Raw genomic sequence first — 26,627 nt, 5'->3', positions numbered from 1 at the left:
CTACAAGAGAAGCTCCAAGGTAAAGGCTGCTATGTGTGGAAAACATTTCCTGCTCTAGTAAAGAGGAAACTTGTCTATGATAGAAACTTTGGTTCAAATCCTTCAGGCAGAAGTTAAATTTGGATTTTCCAAGTTCTGCACGTGTTTTTTTCAGAATGTGAAAGGAAATAAATTCTTATTTACTGCATTTCTATCTTTGAACATCAGCCATATTTTTTGAAGACAAAACTGAATCCATGGTATCAAAATATATAGACGTGCTTTCTTGCTGAACTTGAAAAAATGCAATGCATCTCCTTTAAACATCATTTCTTGAGCAAAAAGTCTTGCTAAAATGAATGATGACTTAAAGTGCCAAATTCAGATGTGAATGTGAACTCATTTTAGGTTTGGGTGTCCTGAAGTTACAGCACAGATCATTCTACGCCCAAGTAGACCTATTGTAACAAAAGCCTAGGCTGTTTCGCCTTGGCCAAGTCAATTTAATTATATTCCATTTCTATTTGACCATTCTGTTGTCTCTTTACGTTCCTTAAATTTTAAATAATGTCCTATGTGGACGTTAGAGAGGCTGACTTCAGGAATGGCTTTAACTCATCCTTGTTTCAACTTACCATACGTACCTTAAGAAGACAACAGATGAAATGTAAATAATTAATTGCATCAGAAACCAAGCTGTCTCTTTGCTTTAATCTAATCTGAAAAAACTGTCTTATGGGAAAGTATTTTTCTTATGCAAAGTTTAAGAGAAAAACTGCTCATGGAGAAGCCTTTGACGAGGTATCTTGGCTTTCTGAGCAGCATAAGCAGGTTCCTCATGTGGGAAGTCGTCCTGAAAGTTTGGTTAGAGTCGTCCTTGATTAGAAAGACACCTGAACATGTACTTGGTTTGAAGTGCAGTTTTAGCACTTTCCAGAATTGGCCAGGTGCAATACAGGTACAATCCCCTCAAAGAAAGTTGGTTTCTAAGTACACGTGGACATGAGTAGAATCCAGAGGAATGAATGCAAAGAGGGAACTTCATGAAATCAAAATGAGTTGATTCTTGAAATTTAGAAGTTTAGTTGGTGTCATTCTCCATATTTCCATGGTGGTTCTGGTCTCTGTCCCAAGGAACAGACATTGCAGTGGCTGTTTAATACTTCATCCTTAAGCTGGATAACATGTGATGCACTACATTTTCATATCATCAGCTGAGTTCACCAGTGCCAGGGAAAGAGGACTCATCTCTACAGCTACAGTTATAAGCTTCTCCTGTTAATATTGAGACTCAGCTGTGTTGTCTTGACTGTTTTTCCTTAACTGGCTAAAAAGTTGGCCATCTTGGATGGACAGAGCCTCACAATGGGTTAATTGGGGTTGTATTTACTGTCCATTACTCAGTCTAGGCAAAACAGAGATGTTTCACAATCATTTCTTGATGACCTTGTATTTCTGACCTTGTATTTCTGAATTGTAGGGAGTAGAAAGCTTCAAAGGACAGTTTGTCTCACCATTTAACAAAGTGTAATTGGGGTTTAAGTTCCTTTTCCCTAGCTTAAATTCTCTTAAGGAAACAAACATGAGAGTAAGTATTTTCACTGGTGTGGCAAGTCCCCTGAATTTTAGCCCTACCTCTTTTTCCATTGAAACCCATCAGAAATGTTCCATCGAGTTGAGGATCTTGTTTTGCTGTAAAGTGGTCAATAATAAGCTTCAGTAAATTAAAATATTTCAGTTTTCACTTGTAGAATAATAATGTTGAAGATCATCACAACAAAATCTCTTGGAAAAGTCATGTAAAAATTACCGCATTTGAAATATCTCATTTGCAAATTGGAGTGAGCTCTTTCATTAGAAAAAAAATCTTTCCATTAGTAAGAAGCAGTTAGGAAGTGCTGTGCCATCCAAATTCTTGATTAAAAAACCAGTACCATCTTCTTCACCTCTTGACCTGCCCTGTGTCTTCCTGTAACATTTTTTCCCCACTGCCATGTTTGATGTCAAAAGTGATGTATGATTCATGTCTGTTTCAGTGAAACCCAGACAAATAGAACCGCTGTAGATAGGATGGATTTTAATGTGTGTAAATCTCTGTGTGGACAGCCAGCTCTCCACACCTGTCTTTACTCACCAAGCACAGGGAAGAGGCTGTTCCTGTGCTGTGTTTCCAGGAGTGGCTCCATGGCCACACAGCTGATAATCCTGAGCTTGCCCAAAAATGTGTCTGGGAGACAGCAAGTGCCTGATCCAAAGGCAGGAGCCTTCTAGCCATGTGCAAGCAAAGTCTATCAGACCTTTCCTCTGCCTGAGGGATGTCCAGAAAGGTGTAGGTAGTTGGCTGGAGGAGTGTGAGTGCCCTCAATCTTTGGGAATGTGTCCTGAATATCTGGAGCCTGAAACCAATGCAGAGAGATAAAGGGGGGTGCACATTTTCCATGGAAGGTAAAAGAAATTTTGATCTGAAATGTCTGGTGACATTAAACTTGGTAATAAAGTAGGTTAACGCAGATCTACACATTTAACCTGAGAATGAAACATCAAGGAGCAAAGCTGAAATTGCAGTTCATTTTTCCTTTGTTCCTGGCAGAAAATGAGGTATCTTTCAGTTTTAACTTTTGAGGAAATAAGAGGTTCCAGTACCAAAATGCACTCTGTGTGGGTTTGAAATCAACAAACTTCCAGTTATACCCTTTATGTTTGCTGCTCCCCATTTTACTTTTCAAACTTTCATGTCCTTGGCTAAAATTTCTATCCATAGAATGCAGGCTGCATTGGACTGGAAAGCAAATTTTCTGGCACATGCAATAGACATTTTCCTAGGTCACTGCCCTCCTGAGGGAGCTTTACTCTGCACATAAATATTATTTCTAACTGATAAAATATCTGGAGTGCATTGTAACATAGCATTTTTTTTTCACAAACAAGCCATGATTTAGAAAGCAATCATATTAATGTTTTAATTTTAATACGTCATTCCTAGTAATGCATATCACATTATAATGCCTTTATAAGTACTCTGAGATTAAAACAAGACATTTGAATAACTTCAGGAAGTAAACTGTGGTCTTTTTAAGAGCAATATGCTGCCATACCTGAGTACATGTAATTGTGGTGTTGCATGCTCTTTAGTGGTGCTCAAGCTTCTTACTTAACCCAGGAGTCAGAATTTATTTTTAATGTGGGAAGGGACATCAGACCTTGTGGTAAGAAACAAACCCCTTTGAGGAAGAAAACAAAAATAAGTAGCCAGCCAGAAAAAAGAACAGGAAAAAAGAGTCAGCCAGCAGAGAAATATGTGTTTTGTCTAAAACTATAGGACTGTAGTGATAAGTACCAAAATTCAAGCTTACATCTTTAGAGGATATTAAAGCAAATAGGAAAAGGTTCTTATGTTTTTAAACTTCAAGAAAAGAAAGAAGTGATCTTCTGTGAAATAAGAGTGGGGTGGTTATCAGAGATAATCCAGCTGTAGCTGTCAAGCTATATTATTATTTCATTGGCTTTTTTCAGTAAACACAATAATGTGGATATCATTAGGAAAGCTTTTTAAGTCCCTTGTGTGATGTTCATCTGAAATTTACCATGTAATTCTTGTCCCTTGGGAAAGACATGTTCAGTCAGGTTGGAGCAGAATAGAGAACACCAATGCCAGGGGAAAGACAGAAGGTGTGACCTGTGTACAAGCAGTAGAACATGGGCTGGGACAGTGTGGTTGTTGCCTGGAGTCCTTTGGGATGATAAATAGTGCTGAAGGAGAAGCACTGCTTCAGCTGAGCAATGTTGTCACAAGAGCAAATTTGTACAAATTGAAAATGGCCTTCAGACTGAAATTGAGAAAATGGGTTGCTAGTTGTCAAGTCAGTGAGCAGGAGGAGCATGAAACAGGAAAAACCTAACTGGTTTTTAAGATAAAGCTCGACAAATCAGTGGAAGGATTATCTGGTGCACTTCCTTGTGACACAGGATTGGAAAAGGTAATGCAGAAGACATCTCCCAGTCCATGTCCATATGTGAAAAGTAATTGCTAATCTCATCTCTTCCCTCTCTTTTCCTCTTTTGGCACCTAAAATGGAATGGGCTTAAAGAGATGCTGTCCTATCATGACTGTTGAACTGGACAAGGCAAATACAGGACTTCTTTTCTTAGTGTGAAATAATGTCAGGTGAGGACAGCCTCCTCTTGCTGAGCTGAATGATGGAAAACGTATGTTTGCAATCCTGGAAAGTGTTTTGTTTGCACAGATCAAGTAGTTTGATCTCTTGTACAAATTAGCATGGTTTAACACGTCTGAAGCTGTTCTACCCAGGGGTCATAAAAATGCTCATATGATTTTACGTATTCATTAATTGATTCTGTTGCAGTTTAACTTCCCCCATTTTAGTCTTTTTTATTTGCTTATTCATTTCATCTACTTAATTGGGGGTGAAAGGGGAATCTTTACAACAGAATCATAAATAATAACTCCAGTTCTTGTCTTTAGTGTATTCCGACTGATATCAAACTTCGATGTTTCAGTGGTAATAGAAGCAAGATATCAAATATCCTTTAGTGAGAACATGGAAATTAGACCTAAAATGTATCAATGACTGATTAATTCAGTCTAACTGTTTTCTGGAATGTTTCTGTTTTGCTTTAAAAGGAATGGTATCGTTTATGTAGATATAAGTTAAAATATTAAGAGTTCACTGTCTTCAGTGCCTTTGGTATGAGCTTTGTCTTTGAAACAAAGTCTGAACATTTAAACAAACATTTATTTTTTAAAAAATCACTCATTTTATGTCTTTGTATTTCGGTCTGTTTGGCTTTCCACATAGTGGGACTTGGCTGTGGGGTGAGCATGGCACAAATACCAGCCTTATCTGTACAGTGTGGGTGAAGCTGTCATGAGTCAAAGAGCAAATGAACTTGGGTGCAGTTCATGAACATGTTTTATCAGAGGGACTAAGGGACGTTTACCCACAGATCTTTAGGTTAGGCAGATCATTCTCGTATGCCTTGTTTGTTGTGTTTTGATGTGATCTTAGTGTAGCAGTGCTTCTGAAAGAGAGTATCTAAGATAGCTTAAGTTGGTTAACAACATCCAACTTACACGTGTGACAAAGCCAATGCCCAGAGTGCTTGCGTTCTCATATATTCCAAAAATAAAGCATGAGGGGCTTGAAAACGTGTTATTTCCAAGACTACTAAGGAAAGCAGCCTTGTTTTCTTCCATAGCTGAATGCTCCAGGAGGACCTAAGTGTTCCCTGCCTGGAGATGAGCAGCACCACTGCCATTTGCACATGACTTTCCGAGCTTTGCCTTATCATTTGCCTGGCTTTCTGCAGGTAACATGTGCCTGGGCAGTGAAGTTTCACAGGATGTTCTGGGTAGTAATAGGAGATAGAGGTAGCCCCAAATATCAGAACATCCTTGCCACTCTTTCAGATACCTGAGGTCCCATAAGTAACTGAGTATTGTGTTTACTAATGGCTTTGTTTACCAGGTGATGACAATTCTGGAAGGAAGGTGATTACCTTCAGTTGCTGCCGCATGCCCCCGTCCCACCAGCTCAATCACACAAGGTTGCTTGAGTAAGTTGCTTTTAATCTCCTGCATGGAGTACTTTGCACTTTATATAAGAATATCTGTTAGCTTACTTCTAGGGGAATGAGCTTTCAGGGAGGAGAAGGAATAGGCAAGGAATGAAATGAGGACAAGCAATAGGCAAGGAGTGAAATGAAAAAAGGATTTAAGACCTACTAGTTTTAATATTAAGTGAATGCGATGTGGATTAACCTGCCAGTTAACTCACCTGGAGTCTCTGCTGGAAGAAGCAATTCACTGAGTGCTTGCTGTCTTGGTTTTATTGACAAATTCTTACTGTATTTAAAAAGAATAATTCATTATGTGCACCAATTAAAGAGCAATTCTAGTAATTTAGTGCTGTGTACATATGTTCTCATGAATAGCTGTATTTGCTTTAATTTGCTATACTTTGCCTAAATCACTCAGGAAGAGTGTTGTTTAGTTATTTGCATCTTAGTGGGTTTCCTGTTTTGTAAAATTACCTGCATTACGTTCAGTACATTATGCTTAACATTTTTATATGTACATAATTTCGGGGGTTTTGTGTTAAAGGAGTCATGAATCTGTAAATGAACAACATTCTTCCTCATAAACTTGTCACAGTGAGGTACCAGGACATGTTTCTGTCCTGTAGTTTGTCACTGCTAGGAGATCTGTTTTGTCCTGAGAGTCCTGTCCTTATTAAGCATTTTGAACCTATTTGGACTTCTTGCACAGCCTCCACTGCCAAAATGCTTGAATACCTTTGAAACGCCACCATTGAAAAGAACAAAAATGCTGTTGTTTCAACTTCTCAGAATTGGAGAGAGATTAAAAAACAGGTTACTTAAGAAATGATTTTGAGAGTATGTTGCTTCATTTTTTATGCTCTTCATAGCACATTTTCCTGTTTCTAGTCCACATCAAGTTCACTTGGAAAATTTGTCCTAAGAAAGAACTGAAGGCAAGTGTTGAATATGAAGGTAGCAATATAGCTATCAAGTGATCTGGTTTTAGGTAATTAGATTTGGATGTTGAATTCTGAGAGAAAGGTGTAGGAAAAGAGTAGGCCCTGATTGCTAGGTATTTTGTGATGAAGTCACTTAAAGAATTGATTTGGTGAAGCTTTTGTAATGTCCCTGAAATTTTGTTACAGTCTTGGAACAGGTAATTGACTGTAGAAAAATACTGGTTATTATATGCCCCCAAAACACTCTGTTATTTTTAAAAATACATGTTTTCTGGATGCAATGCAACGAGGAATTTAGATGCTGTAAAATAAAACACTAGGCACTCTGTTTGTAACAATGTCTCTTTAGGTATATTTTACTTTCAAACTCTTAAAAAAGGAGTCTTTGTTGACTGTCCCTACTACTTTTTCCATTAAAATCCACTAATACTTAAATCATATATCAAAACAGCATTATATTAATTGCAGTGGCAATCATTTTCGCAAGAGACTTGCAGTCTAAGATTTACAGTATGCTGAGGGAATAAGATAAATGAATCTGTGGAAGTACAGGGTGAGAAGTGAAGAGCCTTTCTATGCGAAGGGCGATAGTCATAGTGTTCTTCATACTTGCAGATAGTCACAGCCCAGTAAATGGCACATGGAACTATCTGCTTTATTGATTGAAAATCACTCACACACAATTAAGAGCAATAGCTGGGGCTGTTGCAGAATAAGAAGACAGCATTGAGAATAACATGAAAGATTTGAAATCCGACACAGCAAGAAATGAGTCTAGATTGCACTGCTCCATCATTGCTTTATTTGAGTCATTGAGCTGTGTAATAGGCCATCCTGTGTTCTCAATTGTAGAAGAAAGAGAATGAAAATAATCTTAAACTGTACTATAAAGAATGAGCACACAGCAATCTGCTTATAAAATGTGCAGTATTATTTCAAGTTGGGATACATTGTGTAGTTCTTTAAATTAATTTTAAGGGATTCAGATTAAATTTAAGGGAAATTGTGTACGAACCAGTCCTCACAATGCAAACAAGAGAAAGACATATATATTCAAGAAGAGCAGTTTAATTAGGGGTAATGGATTTTTCAAAGATTTGGAAACTTTTAAATTGAGAGAAAAGCTCAAAATATATTCTTTATTGTTTTGAAAATGCAAAATGACATTGTTTGCTTTTCTAAAAGGAAAGACTTAAAAAAGGCTGAGAAAAGCAAAATAAAAGTTGCTTTTAGTTAAAATGCATCTCTTAAAATATTTCTTGGTAAACAGAGTCCCATATTGTCGTCATTTTTAAGTGGTTCATGAGCACCATAGTTTTTGTAACTAAATATTTTCTTTGAAATTTCCGGCATTGCAATGATGTGGAATTTTTTACCACTAGAGCAAGATGAACTTCTTAGATAAATATTTTGAAGCAAACATGAATTTGCAGTCACTAGCATTCTGTGCAAAAGTAGCACATTTTCTTTCCTTGTTACTGCTTCAAAAATCTCTTTCAGTAAACTATCTTAAAACCAAAATGTTATCTTTCTCCTCAGGTACTTAAAGTATACTCTGGACCAGTATGTAGAGAATGATTATACAGTTGTCTACTTTCACTATGGCCTGAAGAGTCTGAATAAACCATCTCTGAAATGGTTACAAACAGCCTACAAGGAATTTGACAGGAAGTAAGTCTCTAAAAGACTTGATTTACTCTCTATAATAGATTGTGTAATGTCTATAACTAACTTCCATGGAGAAAGTTAGGTGGATCTGCCCTGATCCACCCACAGTTAACTGAGTTCACTTTGCCATTGCAAAATCTTATAATGATGTCAGTGCTGTTGGTTTCGTTAAGTGTCTGCAGTGGTTATCCAAAGGTTTGAAAAGCCATGGGAACAAACCAACATCTGTGGTTGGATGTACCTGAGCTTTGGAGTACTGATGGCTACAGTTCAGGGCTTCAGTTGGTTAGGGTGCAGTCGAGAACGAAGCTCTTGGATAAATTCCATTTTAATAGTGGAGACCAGAATTGTGATGTTTGTTTCCTGAAAGTGAGAAGTTTCCAATGGAGCAGCCAGTCCAATAGAAGTCAGTCTTTTACTTGTCTGTGCATTGTAACTTGTTTGTAAGTTGACCTCAGGAAGGCAACATGACTGAATATGGGTAGTATGATGGATCTGTTCTTTCTAGGACTGAGTAAAGGAGAGGAAAGGCAAAGGTCTGTTATATTTTGTCTTTGACAAGAAGTTTGGACGGCAATACTGGATTTTGACATGCACTGACAATTCCAGAACAAAGTATTGCATTGTTCTCCTTTTGGGAGATTCTTAAGCTAAATTTAGGGTTGTGTTATGGGGAGAAGCAGTACAAGATCAGTGTCTTTTTTTGTTGGCTTTTTTGTTGCCTACCAGTGCATGATGAGACTCATTTATTCCAAAAATTTCTCTCTATTCCCTCACCCTGACCCAGAAAACACAGAACAAATGGAACACAGAGGCTCAGGTCACCAGACAGAACCAGTCATTTTATTAACAGCTGGAACTTCTTGACGCTTCAAAGCAAAATTCCCAGCCCAACATGTATAGGAATTCCCAGCAAAATTCCCAGCCCAACATGTAGCCAGAGGGAAAAATAAAACCAGTACAAAAAAAATCCCTTTTCAGACTTCTGGGGTCAAAGGAAAGGGAGGACAGATGAGAGTACAAAGGACAAGAGTAATTAGCCAGCATCATGAAAGCAAATGTTGAAGAGTAGTTTCAAAAGAAAAGATCTTGTTTTGAAGGTTCACAGCAGAGGCTTAGTAAAGTCTTTTGGACATTGTAGTCTAGGAAACTGAAGAATATAAACTTCAAGGTGCAAAACAAAGTTAAAATAGAGGCTCAGCAGTTAGTAAAGCAGCTCAGGTGTTTTGCTTGTTAGTTTTTATTGTGCATTTTGGGCTCTTAGGCACAGTAGTGCCAGTTGCACGGGGATAGTTGTTTGCTTGTGTATAGCAGTGGCGTTGTGAACACACACAGTGCCTGTTTCATTCACAAGTGTACGGGCCCAATTAAAACCCAAAAGGAAAAATTCTTGTAATTCCTGATCTTCCTGATTCACTTTCCCCCCCTCTTAGCATAAGCTGTTACAAGAAGATTTTTCTTAGGAGTTTGTGATCATATTTTTCCCTGATCATTGTCCCTAGTGGGAAGCAAACTTGGCAAAGTAATAAGCAAAAAAAATATATATGAAAGCAGGATATTCCAGTATGCATGTCTCAATTTCATTTTGCAATACTATTGAATAAGAGAAGAGTCTTTTTGTGCCACCTGGTTTCCCTTTCAGTTTCAGCCAACTAGAATCTGTTGTTTAGCTATAATGAAATGGCACTGTAGGATCAAGCAAAGCAATAATGAAAGAAGGTTTTGTTTCATAAAAAAGGGACAGTGCAATATCAAATAACTAGCAGTTGGCTTCACCTTTAGTAATTTACTAGTAAAGCAGGACAAAATTGGTGGTAAAATTAAGGAATTAAATGTGAATTTTGTATCTGAAAATTTAAATCTTTTTTCCAATGTGGAAGTCCTGCAAGCAGAAAAGAAAAGGATATGAAAAAAGTAATGGTTTTAATCAAAGATTTCTTTATAGACCCTTCATTCTCCTATCAGTATTTCTTTCAAATTGCCTAATTTCTATTCTATCTCCCTTATATTAAATCTGTGAGACAGCAGACACTGGTTAGGAACATAATAGTTAATTTGGCCTATTGTCAAAACCGACCACTTTTTAAAATTGACTTTTGTTTGGATTTTTTTCTTTTCATTTTACATTCAATTGCTTCTGAATTAGGTCTTTTTAATGTACTTGAAAAGAATACTGTGTAATATGCCTGTAATAATAACTTTCTATTCAATTGTAGCTATTCAGTTCTACCATCTCCAGCATTTAACGTTTTTCTAACAATTTTGTTTTCTTTTCCTAGGTATAAGAAAAACCTCAAAGCACTCTATGTTGTCCATCCAACCAACTTCATAAAAATTCTGTGGAATATCTTTAAACCTCTTATAAGGTACTTGGCTGTTCATTGAACACATTATTCCCATTTAGTTCAAGGATGGTTTGTTCTCTAATAAGTTGCTTTTAAAAAGGCTTGAAGTAAAATATGTCAGGTAACTGCCCAATACCCATTTAAACTCTTGCACTAACAAGTAAGGTGAGCTTAACCTTGGAAATGAATAGAGTTGTTTTCTTTCTAAGAAAAGGGAGTCTCAATCCCTAGTGGTTTTACTGGTATGTTAAGGTAAATATAGCTTTTAAAGCACGGCTATTCTGTGGACTATGAATGACTTTGTTGTGTGTGACAGCATTTAGGGAAATGGAACTGTGTGCATGACTGGAGTTACTGGGTGGTGCAGGAAAGTGGATGATCAATGATTGACCTTTGGGCTGATCAGAAGTGTTGGGATGAATAGGACTGACGCTATTTATGTTCTCAAAATTAATGGATAATGCCTGAAGTGCCCATAGGAATTTGAAAAGGGAGATATAATGGTAAAGGGGATGTATTTTACCGGGTGTTTTTTTTCCTTTGCATGGTAATACCTCCAAGGAACCTCCAGCAATGGGCAGACACTGCCAAGTGCTAGAATGGTGGTACTTGTCCAGCTTCTGCGTCTCAGCTTTTGTCACTGTCAAAGAAATTCTGATATTTTTCAAATCATATTATGAATATTCTTGGGGCTGCAGGGTAGAAACAGCTGATCTTGAGAAGCCAGAATGAGCCAGACAAATATTTCCACTAGAGAAACTTGCAATTGATTCAGTTGCTGAGTGCTAGAAAGCTAATAAAGTAGAAAAGGGAAATTTAGCTTCTAGACAGATCAGCTAAAGTGCATATGCTGTTCTTGAAACAAGAACACTAACTCTATGTCTTTTAATTTAACTGGCAATAAAATAAAAGTCGCTGATCCAGGACACAGAGCAGTGGTGGTAAAAGTGGGACAGAAGCAGGATGGCCAGTACCTGATGGTGTCTTGGAAATGGAGATAGATTTATTTTTGCTATTGGTTTGTTTATTCCTGATTTTCTTTAGGATGGCTATGGAAAATTTCTAGGGGAAAAAAAAACCCACCCGAACAAAAATATTAACAAACCCAACCATTAACCCAGGAAAATTGTTGATGGACATGACAATACTGGTGAAACCATCTTCTTTCTCAGAGTAAGCTGAGAGCTCCCTGGGAATAGCTCCAAGCAGATGCTTTTTGGACAACAGATTTTCAGCCTCTGCCTGTTAATTCTCTCAGTGCCGCCACAGGTGGACAACAGTGTTACTATTTGACTTACAGCAATAATTGCCTGCTAATTCTTAAAAAACGTGAGTTCACAGGTACCCATTGCAAATTCTCACTTTCCCTGGATCTTACTATGTCTAAGGGTTTTTTTTTCTTGGAAAGTATGACGCACTGGCAGTTGAAAAGTGAGTGATCTTGATACAGTTAAGCATTCATATCTAGCATAAATAATTCAAACCAACACCTGTCATCTTAGATGCATCTTCATCTTGACCTCCTGATCACCCTGTTTTCATCGCAATTGGTTGTTTCTGTTTGTACTGGACTGTTACCACTGTGTACCTGGATACTTATTTTGAGTGCAACTTGGTAACACTTTCTGTTTTATAAATCTGTGACCAGCAGCAACAAAGCTGTTTGTACACTGGGACTGACAAAATAATTGAAAGTATGAGTAAACTCTGAAAAGATCCACAAGCCAGAAAGCAGGAATCAGCTGAAGCTAGGGGAAAACCCTTGTTACTACTTAAAATGGTTTGATAGCCAACCGTGCCTTTGCTTTTCAGGTTGACTGTAGTTTGGGTTTGTCAAAAAAGTTTGGGTTACAAAGTGTGAAACGGCTCATGTACAATTTGGCTAAATTATACTTTCATCGAAGACTAAAGCTTATTGCTATTGTTAATTTACTAGATTAGTACAATGTAATTTTTTTTCATAGTACCTTTTCATTCCAGTTAAACTAATCTGATCTTGACAAATCATGCTGTGAAGTGTCAATATTAATCCAATTTAAAAAAAAATAAGGGAGAAAAATCCTCTAGACTTTTTGTTTTCTAATTTGCTGAATTAGAGCCTAGACTCATTTGTAGATAGTGTTACCGATAAAAATAGCAGATGCAAAATAGATTTCATTATTAAGTGACATGTATTTATTTTTCAGTGGTCTGTTAGTACATTTGGTTCCTGTTAGCACACGGCCTCATTACTTTTACATGACAATGTATTTGCTAACAACTGGACAAATGACAAAATTATTTGAAGGAAGTATTTTAGCATACTTTTATTTGGTCGTATTTAAGAAAATGTAAATACTTGAAATTTTTCAAGTTCCTGAATTTGGTTGCTCTTTCCAATAGTGGAAGAAACAAGCAAAAAGGTAATGTGTTAAGTCAGGAGTATCTTCTCCAAAGTGTAAGATAACTATAGGAAGACCATATTTGTATGAGCTAACAGAACCTGTTATGAAAATAATCTACATTTAGATGGCAGTGGCGATGTAGCATTTTTAAGGAGCAGCACTTATTCCCAATTGCCCATGACTTTTTTACATACTGTGGGTTCTGTGACATGTCCTCTGTTACCAGAGGTGATTAGTTACAGAGCTGTGTGCTCAGCTGTGGCTTGGAGAGGATGTTGGAAGTTCGGGCTCTTTGGGATAAAAGACGCTCTGGGGAGCTCTGAAATTTTGCATGCCCAGAATGATATTCCTCGAGTGTTCCAAAATTCCTGCTCGGAAAATTCGGAGAGTGACTGTTTGTTCCGTGTACCGCTAGAGGGAGCATGTGCATGAGGATTGGACAATCCAGGGATAAACTCACTCATGCCGGAGTTTTCCCCCAATTTTACTATGAAAGTAAGTCGCAGCAAAGTACACGTTTTACCATCAGCACCTACTGTTTTTCTGGACACTTCATTACAGTCCAAATATTTTGTGTTGTGGAAAAAAATAAGACACTATTTCAGATCGTATGAGTAAATGTGTCCCTGACCCTTGTTTGAACATCTTGGCTTGTATAGTCCTGTGCTCTGGCTGAAACTCAAGATCTAACTGATGGCACTTGGAGCTTCAAATTCAGAAATCTGTTCTGTTCAGCTTGTAAAAAAAATAGTATTCCTGGTGTTTCCTAGAAGCTATCCAGCCCTTTTCAAAAGGGGTAAAGCTGATGGCCCACCATTCAAGAGTATACACTATCAGTGCTTTGAAAATTTTACCTGTTGCTTAACTACTGTGTAGTTTATTCTACAGCGCCATTATTTTGTCTTTTTGTATAGTGGAATACCTACAATAAACAAATTGTTCTGTTGGCTGGGTAACATCCTCTGGAAGGTTAACAGTTCTTTTTGTAAGCTTTCTAATGCCGTGTGAAACCTAGTTTCCAGTGCCTTTTAAAGAGATGTTTTTCCTATCTGTGCAAATCACAAAACATTCAGATGAAAGTCAGTTATTTTTATTCAAATCAGACTCTCAGGCATGCACTGTATGTGTTTGATCATATGAAATGAAATATATCTTATGTCTCCTGCTGCTTCAATTACAATCTAATTTTGAGTTGCATCAGCACTTACATTTTTGTAGAATTAGAAATGAAACCCTTTATAAATGTTCCTCCCATGCTAATTTTTATACTACTTAGTGATTTTTTTTCTTTTTTTTTAGCCACAAGTTTGGGAAAAAGATCACCTACTTGAACTATTTAGCTGACCTGGGACAACATCTCAAATATGACCAGTTAAATATCCCTCAAGAAGTCATCCGGTATGTGGCAAATTTAATATACATTGCCTCACTTTTTTCTCAGGTGGAGTTGCATCCTGATCACTGTATTAAAAGAAGAATCTATTTCTTCCATCATTAAAAGTGTAATTTATCTGTTTGTGTTGGGTTGGATTAATTCTGAAAGCTGCATTGCCATCATAGACATACTGAAGTGCATCAGCTGTTTAGTTTTCTGTAGATTTGGAAAAACTTCATCTCTGTCATGGAGTGTTTTTGTAACATGATTGCTACTTCTGTGTGAGTGTTAGCAAAACCAATCTATATGTCATTGCTGCTTGGGAGTATCACACCATTTTCTTGGGCAAAACTGTAATCCTGACCTCTTTCCTTACATATTGCAACAGATTGACTTCCTTTTATGAAGAGCATTCCCAGACAGCAAAGTGCCGCTTGATTTTAAACTTTATGGATGTATCTATTGTTAGTGGATCCATTATGTTCATGTGGTGTGTGCATTTGGGTGTGTTAAGGAGAAGTATTTGAGGGTGGATGGGAGATGAAAGCACAGGGCTGAGATAGTCAGGTGCCAGTATTAGTATCAATAAGTCTTTCTAACATGGTGCTTTACATGGAAATGCTTTGATGTACTGACAGAAAGTGATTTTATGTCACTGCTGAATGAAAGTAACTGAAAGCTTTGATTATGACTGCTACTGATGCCTGGTGGCTTTTTACACACCTTTTGTGTAAATATGGGATAACAGAAAATACCTCTGAGGTTATAAATTGGATTGCATGGCTGCCAAAGAAAAGGGAGTTCTAATTTGAGGAGAAAAAGTGTTTGAATTTTGCTGTTAAATTATAGTGTGATTCTATTTTTTGGACACATCTATTACTATGCTCCACTGGCTGAAGTAAAAAGGCTCTTCTATGTCTTGCTGAAGTATTCCACCACAATTACTACTTAAAAAATTCCTCATGCTGAAATTCTGTAAGACAAGGTTCTGTAAGACCCACAGCATATACACTATTGTCAGGAGATCAGCATCATGAGCAATACTTGTGGCTGTTCACATATACAGTCTGTCATCTGCATTGCACAGAATATCACTGCAATCTTGCTTTTTTTGCAGACATGATGAAAACCTTTGGAGGAAACAGAAGGGAAAACTTCCACCTGTGGTTAAGGTTCCTCCACCACGGCCACCTCTGCCTACCCAGCAATTTGGAGTCAGCCTGCAATAGTAAGCCATTAGATTCTTAAAATATGTGATTTCTGTACCCTACAGCTTTCTCTAATGTGCATATTCACCATACAGACTGCCTGCAAATAATTTTTTGTTATATTATACATATTAAAATATGTATTTATATATTTATATATTTGTATATTTGTATATCTCTATCTATCTATCTATCTATCTATCTATCTATCTATATTGTTTCTCCTTATCTTCAAAAGCCACTAAACTGTGAGGCCAGACAATAGGTTTTATGAATTCTGGACAGGTCTCACAGTCCCTGACCTGCCTGTTTATCATGTTACAATATCTTTAGGGTAGTCAACACTGTCATGGTTGCAAAACTTTTCCTGATTGACAAATAATGTGCCAGAGCTCCAAGCCAATATGTTGCTGGTGGATGCTGACAGTCTGAAAGTGTTTTGGAGATGTTTATGGATTATGGATAGCCAAGCCAAAACAGAGCTTCAGGCTCCACAGTGACTGCATAAAGCTACAATGGATGGTTGAGCCTTTATACATTGTTGTTTTGTTGCTCACACATTGTTCTGATGTTTATGAAATGACTAAAATCATGCCCTTCCAGAAATGCCCTGATAGCTGTTTGCATAGATTGTAGCACTGTATGTAGTATAAAAAATTGCTTACTTTACATGAGGAATGGGATGGCAATAGGACTTGCAAGATTCAATTTAATAAACATCAACAACAACAAAAAAAAGGCCACGAAACCTAGTTTCCTACCCACAGTAATTTCTGTAATCGTTCTGTTCTTCTCAAAAACAGCTATAGAATATTTTTCACATTCAGCAAAGGCAATTTAGGCTATCTGGTACATGCATTTTTTTCAAAACTCCTTCTACCCCCAGTCTACTTTTCTGATTCTGATTCAGCTGAAAATGAGATACAAAGTAGATTTTTTTTCTCTAGTTCAGTGTTAAGCATTAGTCCTTTCTAGGAGGCATGAAATTAGTACAATCAATATCTATTGTGTAAGAGCTACTATGAGATTAACTTTTATTTTTATAAACTCCAAAGAGTTCATCTTAATACTTGAATGTGGCTAACTCACTTCCCTTATTGGGAGGATATCTTTCAGGTGGGCTCTGCTGGGCGATTAAGAAGGACAATGTTTTATGCCATGTTTTATTCATTCTTGCAGAAGAGATGGTGTGGCATCACCACTTAAAATTACAAATAAACAAATCCTCTGTAACTTCTCAATCAGAAATAAGCTAATTAATTTAGACTACATTTGTAAAGAAAGGTAAAAGTGGAGGAGAGGAAATAATGTGTGTTGGAAGGTTTTAGAATCTGAAGCCAAAAAATAGGTATCAACTTTCATCTTGAGGAATAAATTGTTTCTGCTTATTCCTTCTCCTTTTATGTCCTCTATAGACTGTGATGGCAAAACAGCATTGATCTCCCACCCATCTGGCAAAGGGACAGGTTTGAAAGCTTCTTCTGGTTGAGAGGCTTTTCTCTTTCTATGAAGAGATCTACAGAAGGACTGATTTTATTTTTATATTAGCTTATGCGAAGATGTAGACTGTGTATTTAATTACAGTCAGTAAAAATCGCACTATCAGGGAAGCTGCCCAGATACAGCTGGTGTCCTTAAAGGACGGTTTCTCTCTGGAGTCTTTCTTTAGTTTAAGAATAGAAATTATAAGGCACACAGGCCTGAGATACCTTCATATTCAGTACTTTGGGATGATGATTTTTATTCAGTCAGTAAACATGTGTGAATGGGCTTCATCCAAAGCCTTCCTTGGTGGCCAAATTTTGCTGAGATGTTTGATAAAGAGATCCCAGTGATGTCTGGCTCTGGGAGGTGGCAAAGCCACCCCCTTTAGAACATGCCTCCCTAGAAGCAGCAGGCAATGCTCTCTCTGCCAGCACTCCCTCTTGTAACTTTTTGATCACTTTATATTGGTTAATGCATTTGCTTTCATGACTTATAATTAAAAGCTAGAAGAGCAGAAGGTGCCTAAACATTGGTTCAAAATATCTCAGTTTTGTCCAACAAATAGGAAGCAAAAATCCTGTTTAATTAGAACAGCGAAGTGAAGCTGAAGGAAGTTTCCATTTAGACAGTGATAAATCAATGAGTTTCCAAGAGCAGTTCTTTGCCTTGGAGGTATCTTTTAACTCACAATGACATTTTTAACCTTGTAGAGTTGGATTTTCATGATGTAAAGCAGCTAGGCATCTAAAAATCATGGAGGATCTGTGAGAACTGGGAGTACAATTCTTGGAAGTGTAATCTCCACAGAATTTGATTTAATTTATAAATGAAGAGAAGGGCTTATTATCAGGTTAATTCCAAAATTATCTTCCTTATGTTACCCCCATCCACCCAGGATGCAAAATCTAAATTTAAAATGGCTGCATTTGTTGCCTTTAAACCCTCAGAGTCACTCTAAGCTCTTTATGGAGGGGAAAAAACAAATACACACCAAATTGATTTCATCTTATGTATCTATCCAGCTTTACTTACATTTGCTTGTCTGGGATTCAGACACGTACTTTGTATTAGGGACAGATGTGAAGTGGAAAACCTTACTCATTGTGAGTTTCCTTGAGGAATCAATAATTTGGTCTTTGCAGCTTGAGCTTGAATGTGGTTACAAATTGTCCTGAAGCTTCCACTGAAACGACAGTAGTTCCAACAATAGTAAGTGAGCTTAGTAAAGGCATTTAAATCATCCAAGTTGCCTTATAGAACATCTTCAAAATAAGGTGTGAGGGACCAAAATAGATAATCTGTTACCCTATTTTAATTCTTTATGCCTACAGGTATAGACCAGATTTGCTCAGTTTGCTGAATGACAGTCTTTCCATAGCAATTCTGACTGACTTGCCTGGTTGCCGGATTGTGCCTTTGGAGGTTTGATGTCATGTTAAAAACAGTGGGGCTTTCTTAAAAATATAAAATAAGACAATTGAAATTTATGTTCATCTTCATGGGAATACCAGACAAAAGAATCCTCCTGAGGAAGTTATGTCCACACTTAATTATTTGGTGACAGTGGAATGGGAATCTGTACTCAGGTTTGATGTGTGCTGGTGAATGTGTCACACTGAGTGGGTGGGATGACTTTGCACATTTGCTGTTCGTTGTGTCCTGCTCTAAACTGGCTAATTCAAACTTCTTATGTGCAGATAATGAGGAGAGCAACAACCACAGTGAGGCAGCTGAAAAGTTAATCAAGCCTCACCTCCAGTCTTCAGGAGAGAGAAATGGCAGGGAATAGTATTGAAACAGGGCAGGCACAGAAGAATTCCCTCTTGGCTGTAAGTCCCAGCCTGTAGTGATCAGAGACACTGAGAGCAGAGTACTACAGTACTATGGAAATTACTTTCTGCTCACTAGTAGCTGCTGCTTTCATAAACCCAGACATTCCAAACAATGTTCGTGCATTGTGTTGCTACAGCAAGACTAGTTTCCCGCTTTTTCTCCACACAAAAAAATGCAGAGCAGAAGGAATTAGCTATTCAGAATCTGTCTTTAGTTTGCTCTGCATGTCAGGGTGAAAAATAGGATTTTTTTCTAAAAGCCATTAGTAAAGATTTTATGTTTAAAAAGGCAACGAAAAGTTTAGGATACCCTCTGCTTTTCTAGATCAGATAAGTACAGTTAAAATGCGTGAATGCACTGTCCTAAACTCCAACAAAGAACTTAATAATTGACTCTGTGGGCCAAGCAGCATCATTGTCCTGTGCTGTATGTTCAGCAAGCTCTAATAAACCCCTGTTGCTGTACCTGATTGCCTCTCTCATCAAGGAAGGTGACAGCTGAGCTCAAATACAGCACACAGAATTGACCTTGACTAGTTATTGACATTGTTCTGTTTTATCTGATTAGTTTTTAAATCTAAAATTAAATGTCTGTTGTGAGAAGACAGGAAATGTTTTCTTTTTCTGTCTCATACCATGGATGGGGGGAAGGGGACAGAGAAAATGTTCGAAATTGCCACGACTGTACAGCTTTTGCTTGTTAAATTGTTATCATAAACATTTCTGAGTGCTTTCCTTTTGGTCATAATCTTTCTGCTTGTCCATGCTGTGTATGCATGACCAGGGAGGAGGAATGCATTCTAAACCAAACCTCCACGGACCTCTGCAGGGAGAAAATGAAAGGGAGAGGAAAGCAAAGAGAGAGAAATCAGCCAAGAAAACCTAATGATATTTCAGTACTTATGTATGAAGAACTTGTGTGGGAAACTGTCTGCTGCCTAGAAATGAGTCACTGGGTGTGTAACATGTTGCAGTAATTGATCATGTATTCTACAGTGAGAAGTTCTCCCTGGCACTCTGTTCACCAGAATAGATCTCTCTGGGATCTGACATTGCTCTGATATGACTGAGATGTGTGAATCATTTCCAGAAGCTGTGCTGAGCACTGTAGAAATGCTCTGTTATCTTCATCACTGAAGCAGGAGTAAGAAAATACCTCATTTCAAATTGCCTGTAGCACTCCCTAATCCCCAGTGACAGTTTGTGTTGCCCAGCTCATCCCACCATCCTGGACAAGGCAGGACAAACATGGATTGCTTGGCAGGATCCAAAAGTAGGGGACAAAGGTGTCATTTCATTGATCTTTGAGCTGATCTGATTAACATTAACTGAAGTAGTGTCCTGATCTTTTTATGTCACTTTAGGGCCAGTGAAGTGAAAGGTGTGTCCCACAATGTGAAATGCTCTGAAAATACACATCCCAGCTCACCCCAGTGCTGTAGAAACAGAGCAGTCCTTTGCATGTGACTGTTTATTCTATTTTTAAATACCATTTTTCTTGAGAACCTTGTTCATTTTACTGAGAACAGAACCTTTCCTTCAAGGGAAACTGGAATCCTGTAGAAAATGGTAAAAGTGCAGAAACTGTACAACTTTACATTTTTTTTCCCTAGAAAAAAAGAAATATAATGTGTAGGGTTTATTACTAAAAATTGTAGCCAAGTTATTTGTTTTACCTCTCTGACAGATATACTAGTTCTCAACAGGAGCAAGCGCTGTAAATAATCAGCTTGCTATTTATACACTGAAACAGGAAACACATTTATGGGTAACAATAGTAATTAGTGAACATTTTTAAAAAGCTGCTGGGTTGCTATTTGGTTCCTCTGGAGTGAGCAGCTGTAAGAAAGCAAATGCAATCAGTGCAACTTTAGAGAGGCTGAGTATGGGTTCCATGCGCTTAAATTGTCAATAATAAAGATGTAACAGCTTCCAAGCACATTAAAGTCTTGATGATGTTCCCATTTAAGTGAGTTAGGCTTTTGACTAATTTTAATGAAATCTGCTCTGAGTGTTTAGGGTTTAAATACATGAAATAAAAGCCTTTGACACACAGGGAGTATGTTAGAACTCCCCTTTTAGAAAAGCTAAAATTAATGTGTGGATTTTTTCCCCCTTACCTTGATTTGCTGCAGGCTTTTCCTCACTGGCATCCAGAACACGGGCCTCAGTACTGACCTCATCTCCCACCCCCTGTTCTTATTTAGTCCCTTACTGGGAGATATCATTTCACTGGGGATTTCAACTTTGCTTGCTGTGCAAAGAGACCCTAGAACTTCCTTCCTGATGTGGTTTATTAGCAAGACTAGTTTATTAATGGGGCTGCACAGGCCCTGTGTGTTTTGTTCCATATTGCTTCTCTGAGGACTGGGTCATGAACTTGGTCCTGGTGGCAGGAGCTTCTCACATGAGTAATTTCTTTTTTATGGAGTACTCATAGCCTCTGGTTTAGCTCTCAGAGGTCTGTGATAATGGGGAACATTGAGGTGGGACTTGGTCTTACAAGTCAGGTCATAAATATTTCTTCTGGCCATTATCACGTTATTATGATGCTGCAGAGAATCATTGCTCCAGCAGGTCTGGTACTGTTTTGTACTGAAATTAATGGTGCCTTGCTAATGTGTAAGAACAAGAAGTTAGATAGTTCCATCTAAAGATTATACTTGCAAGCAGCAGCAAATAATGATAATTTCTAATGTATAAAAGACCATACTTTAATTCAGGATTATCTGAATTAAATTAGTTCCTTGCTGATAGCATTTTCTTTCCTGCAGGTGTGTTGCATACATTGTAGAATTTATTTGGTCAAATGTGTGAGATTATCACATTGTAAACATGGTTTGTGAAATCTGGCTGTATTTTTAAAGCAAAATTTCTGTGTTTTTTTCCAGCAAGAAAAATTCCCTTTTCCTAAGCAGTACACATTACATGTAGATACAGCAGTGTCCATGAAGTCATATTAACCCACACGTAGAGTATCATTGAATTTTATACAGTTTAGATTCTGATATTTAGTTTTTGTTGAAAAAGAGCAGTCAGCGGATTGATTTGTAGTAAGGCTTACAGAAGAGCTTTGGGTTTATGTCATCCAAACTTGACAGAGGAGTAAAGCTTTCCCAAATGCTGCAAGCTTGTAAAAATCATTGCTTGAAAGGATAGAAACTGTAGCAGGAATTCAGTTTTCTCTTGCCTTTGGTATGCTGGTGCATCAGTTAGTGTTTAGATGGTGATAAGTTATGAGCTACTACTTATCTTATGAGGAGATATGAGACAAAGTGGTGAGAGGAGGATATGAAAATACTCTGTAAGGGAAGTGGGGTTGTGGTTGGCATAAAGAAATAATCTTTGATTACCAAGATGTGGAAAGAGGCAGGACCTAGGATAGAAATCCATAGCAGCGCAGAACAACTTCATTAGTTCTGCAGCTTCCTTTTAAACAGCAGATTGGTCTAATATTTGAAATTGTAGAAAGAGCTCTGGGATGTGTATCAATGTGTTTATTACAATCACGTAGCAACTTGCAGTGTTTTCTGTAGCACGTGGGGAAGTGATGCATGAACTGTAGTATGGGACAATCTGGATAACATAATAGAGATGCAGACTTTAGTGCCTGGGAAGAGGTTGGATGGTGAAAGTAGGAAAGAGGAAGAGTAGAACTGAGTGGGCAGTGAAACTGTGAACTGCAGAGACTGTACTGGTCAGTGACAGCATTGTGTCCCTGGAGTGATGAATGGAATCAAAATATTTGATGGTTTAATAACCAAATAGCATGAGGTGAATTCCCATGTCATTTATGAGTAAGAGAGGCAAAACCACAGGGTTATTCAGTATCCAAGGCATGAGCTTGTTCTGAGTCTTCCTGTTGGAGAATCCCCTCACTGCCCCTGTATGCAAAGCTGGGAGTGACTAACCTCTTGAGACCAAAAGTTAACCAATCTACTTATCTTCTAACTCTTGATGAGCATAGGGAAAACAAATAATGGGGAGAGAGATTTGACTATTTCCCTATCCCTCCATGCTGACTTAGTTGCTGTAACATTCCTTTTGAAGTAGTTTTTACATATAGTATGAACACAAAATGTAATAATGGATTGCTCTTTCCATGCAATGACATTACAGAAATCGTATCAAATACAACTCCAGTTATTATCAGTTAATTTATACTGATAATTAGTAAGCCTAGACAGAAAGAGAAGAAATCACAGTACTTGGAAAAGAAAAAGGCCTTAAGAATCATTCTCTTCTGCAGATACAGCTTCAGTTGGTAGCACAAAGTCTACTTTAAAATCTGAGGTTGGTCTGTTATTTTGTTGTTGATTACTGTAAAGTGTAGCAGAATGCTCAACAGATACTGACCATCTCGTTTGCCAAACTGTCAAAACCATTTTTTTTTTAAATAAGGAAGATAGTTACACAATTTACTGTTGCCTAGATCCAAAAAATGCTTGATATTTTTGCCTCAACTGTTCAGTCATGAAAGAGAAAGAAACCTAATTTTAAATAATTAAAAACATTAATAATCTCACTGCACTGCTTTGCCTTCAAAATAAATAGTACAATATCCTTTTAATATACAAACACTGTGGCTTAAAAAGAAACAAATGACAAAGAAAAATCTGCATGATAAAAGTTTCCTGAACTTGTATCATCCCTTGACCAAGACTTAATGTGAAGCATTTGCTATGAACTCCTTCCTTGCCCAGAAACCCTGTTCCACCAGCAGTGTCCAGCCAAATCCGATCAGAGGTGCCACCATCAGCCTGTTGTGCTCAAACACAGCTCAGTGGGGACATGCCAAAGGTGGGGAACTAAATTAAGCTAAACCAGTCTTAAGTTTAGCTTAATTTAGTTACATTAAGCAGGGAGAAAGTTATCTTGGAATATGATTCTGCTGCTCTGTCCTTGCTTCCCTTTCAGCCCAGCAAATAGCACTTACTTATTTCTGGGCACAGGGGCAGTTGTACAGCTTTCCTGGCAAGAAACAAGTGTTTAGAAATTGCTCTTTGGATAGGAATCCAAGTTACTCGTTTCATTTTTTCATTCAATGCCTGTTAGAGTTCTGAAGAAATCTCTTTGCTATAGGTGCCTTCACTTGTGAAATTTAAAATTTAACATATATGTGCTCTCAGATTTCTCTCAGGTTTTTGCTCAGACTGTTCTGTCTTTTGAGTCTTTGTCTATAAATGCCATTTAAAGGATGTTACTTTTTCTTTTTTTTTTCCTCCCTGACAGTATGAAGGACAAAAATAAAGGCGAACTAATCCCCCTAGTAATGAAGGAAACTGTATCCTATCTAAAAAGTAAAGGTGAGTTCTGTGTCAAAAGAGAATGGGTTTTTGTAAACAAGAACAGTAGTATGAAACTATTTAACAGTCAGTGCCTGAACTCAGCAAAGACTGCAACTACACGGCGTATGTTTATATCCTGAGAACTGGAGTGGTGATTGGGTGCTGCCATGAGAGGATGGAAAATAATTATTATCAGATCATTGTCTGGATAAAAAAAAAGTCTGATACTGTCATATTAAAAAATACCAAACCCAATTCAAGCACTAAACAACTTTTTTTTCTCTTTCTTAGGATTAGTTAGGAAACAGCAAATCTGAGGAGTGTCTTGAAATATGCACCATAAACCCATATAATAGTGTTGAATTAAGTAGAATTTCCAGTAAAAATCAATGTATTTTAGTTTTTGCTTTCAGTATTCAAACTATGTGTGTTTTAATTTGGGTTCATTTTAACTATTTTCACCAGGGTTTGGTCTGAGTTTGAGTTTATTTAAGCCCTAAGTGATAAATTACAAACATTTTAAAAACTTGTATACTGAATAAGCTTCACTGTTGTAAAGACAGAAGGAGGCAGGAAGGAAAACATTGCTGCTCAGCCTTATTGCTGATTTTCAAGAGAAATCCTGGCTTCCATTAGGTCAGCGTGAGATAATACGTATATAAGTGAGGACAGACTAAATTGACATTTCCCCTTGTTGCTAGACAAGGGGAAATGCTCCTTCATGTTTTAGTTTATCTTGGGATAGATAAGAACATTAAAAAACTGGCCACTTTACTTTGTTGTGTATTTAATACCTTAAATGAACCTTATTAATGATGAGTATGGGAGAATAAGAGAGATATCCACGGCACCTTAGAGTATGCAAATAGTGGAACATCTGTAGGGATGCTTGTGTACAAAACAGCTGGCTCCTTGCCCCTAAAAATTCCTGATTTAACTTCAATATACTTGCAGCAACCAAGGCGGAGTGCTGCTGTTAAGGGTGAAGAGTTCTGCACTAGGCAAAGAGTTCCTAATAGACCTTCTGTAGTACCTATGGTCCAAATTCAGGATTTCCACTCAAACCCATAAAGGTCTTTTCAATGTGCTGTTTCCAGAGTGGTGCTAATTATGAAAACTTCACAGAGGTAGCTTGTACCAAATATTATGAATATTTACATTCCCTGAATACAGGGAATGGAAATAGTTCACTACCAGGAATGTTGAATGCAAGTGAGTATCGTTGGTGTAATTCTAAAAGTAAGAGGATATTAGAGCTTGTGTAGTATATCAGTGCATTCCCCATCTGCAGATGAAAGCCAGATTTTTGTGTGTGTGTGTTTTAAATTGTTGTGAAACAATCATCTCTCCATATACTTAGTTTGTCTTAATAGACAAATACCTTTTCCTTACTAATCACAGGAGTCGACAGCTATAATGAGGATGAGTGTGGCACTAACATTATTACCTCTTACATCTGTTATTACATAGAAACTGAGTGAGAAATAGCCACTAAAATGTTAATTAAGTTACCTGTGTATATGAGGAAGGCTTTGCATTCTGGTACTTTCTTGGGCCCATTTAAAAGATTTTAAAGAAACCGAAGGTTTATGGCCATCATTATATTGTGTTAGTGGCCAGTAACTAGTTATTCTTGCATTGATCTGACATAAAACCTCTGTGTCTTGGTTTTGTTCTTTCTGGATATTTTGTATCAAATAACTAATTTCACACTCTTCTCCTTCACCAATTGCTAAGTCAGCTCAGATACCCACAGTTTCCTGAAGCAGCAACATCAAATGAGCAGTAGAGGGGGGGTGGAAAAGGAAGTTATGATGGTTATGGTTAAAAAAACCTCAATGGTTGCCTCATCTTCACCACTGCAGAATTTCTCCTAGATGAAGTGTTTGCCATTCTGAAAGCAGTAATCATCCTTGAGTTTTCTCCAAACTTTGTCCACCTTTAGCTAAAATTTCATCTATTCAGTGCAGTATCAGCACAGCTTGGAAAGGATGGACTCCAGTGTGATGAGACTTCTTCTCCTACTTTGTGCATCTTCAGAAATCAGTGGCATAGTAGTGGGCCACTGATCCATAGTCCAGTTCAAGCACTTCTTAGCTGAACTATCTAATTTTTTCCCCAGCTCTCAGTCATTCTGTGCCCTCAGGAAGGAGGGTCCAGGGCTCTGTCAATGCTATTTTCCAGCCAAGCCCAGGTTTGCTCAGAGCTGTGATATACCCTATCATAAAGAGATTTCCACAAAGCAGATGTCTAAAGAGAGGTTCCTTGTCAGGTACAGTTTTTTGACATTCTCAGCCAGCTGATTCTTGAAAGCCAAGGACCTGCCATGCCAAGGATGTTAAGTAGTGGGTGATAGACATGCATTTTTTTGCACTTGGTGGTAGGTGTTCAGGTATCTGTTGTACCTGCTGTCTGCTGTGATTTTAACTCTTTCTGTAAATCTGGAATATCTCAGCTGTGCCATCTCTAGCAAGTGCTGGCCCTGTGGGTTGCTGACAGCCCTGGGAGGGTGACTGGCAGCATTCTTTGCACTCCAGACGTGGCC

At 37.7% G+C, this 26,627-nt stretch overlaps 1 protein-coding gene across 1 annotated transcript in view; it reads left to right on the top strand.

Annotated features, from left to right (window-relative positions):
- The window catches only part of ARHGAP8 (Rho GTPase activating protein 8), a 49,047-nt gene that overhangs the window by 6,478 nt on the left and 15,942 nt on the right, over positions 1–26,627 (top strand). The window contains exons 3-8 of the mRNA XM_066319479.1: positions 5,466–5,553; positions 8,037–8,168; positions 10,445–10,531; positions 14,194–14,292; positions 15,387–15,497; positions 24,027–24,100. Coding sequence (XP_066175576.1) covers positions 5,466–5,553; positions 8,037–8,168; positions 10,445–10,531; positions 14,194–14,292; positions 15,387–15,497; positions 24,027–24,100 — 591 coding nt within the window. The remainder of the gene's footprint in view (positions 1–5,465; positions 5,554–8,036; positions 8,169–10,444; positions 10,532–14,193; positions 14,293–15,386; positions 15,498–24,026; positions 24,101–26,627) is intronic.

This window comes from Sylvia atricapilla, chromosome 5 (genome assembly GCF_009819655.1).
Source record: "Sylvia atricapilla isolate bSylAtr1 chromosome 5, bSylAtr1.pri, whole genome shotgun sequence".
NCBI classification, from domain to species: domain Eukaryota; kingdom Metazoa; phylum Chordata; class Aves; order Passeriformes; family Sylviidae; genus Sylvia; species Sylvia atricapilla.
Note: the sequence above shows the minus strand (reverse complement) of the source record. Positions and strands in the feature narration are given on the sequence as shown.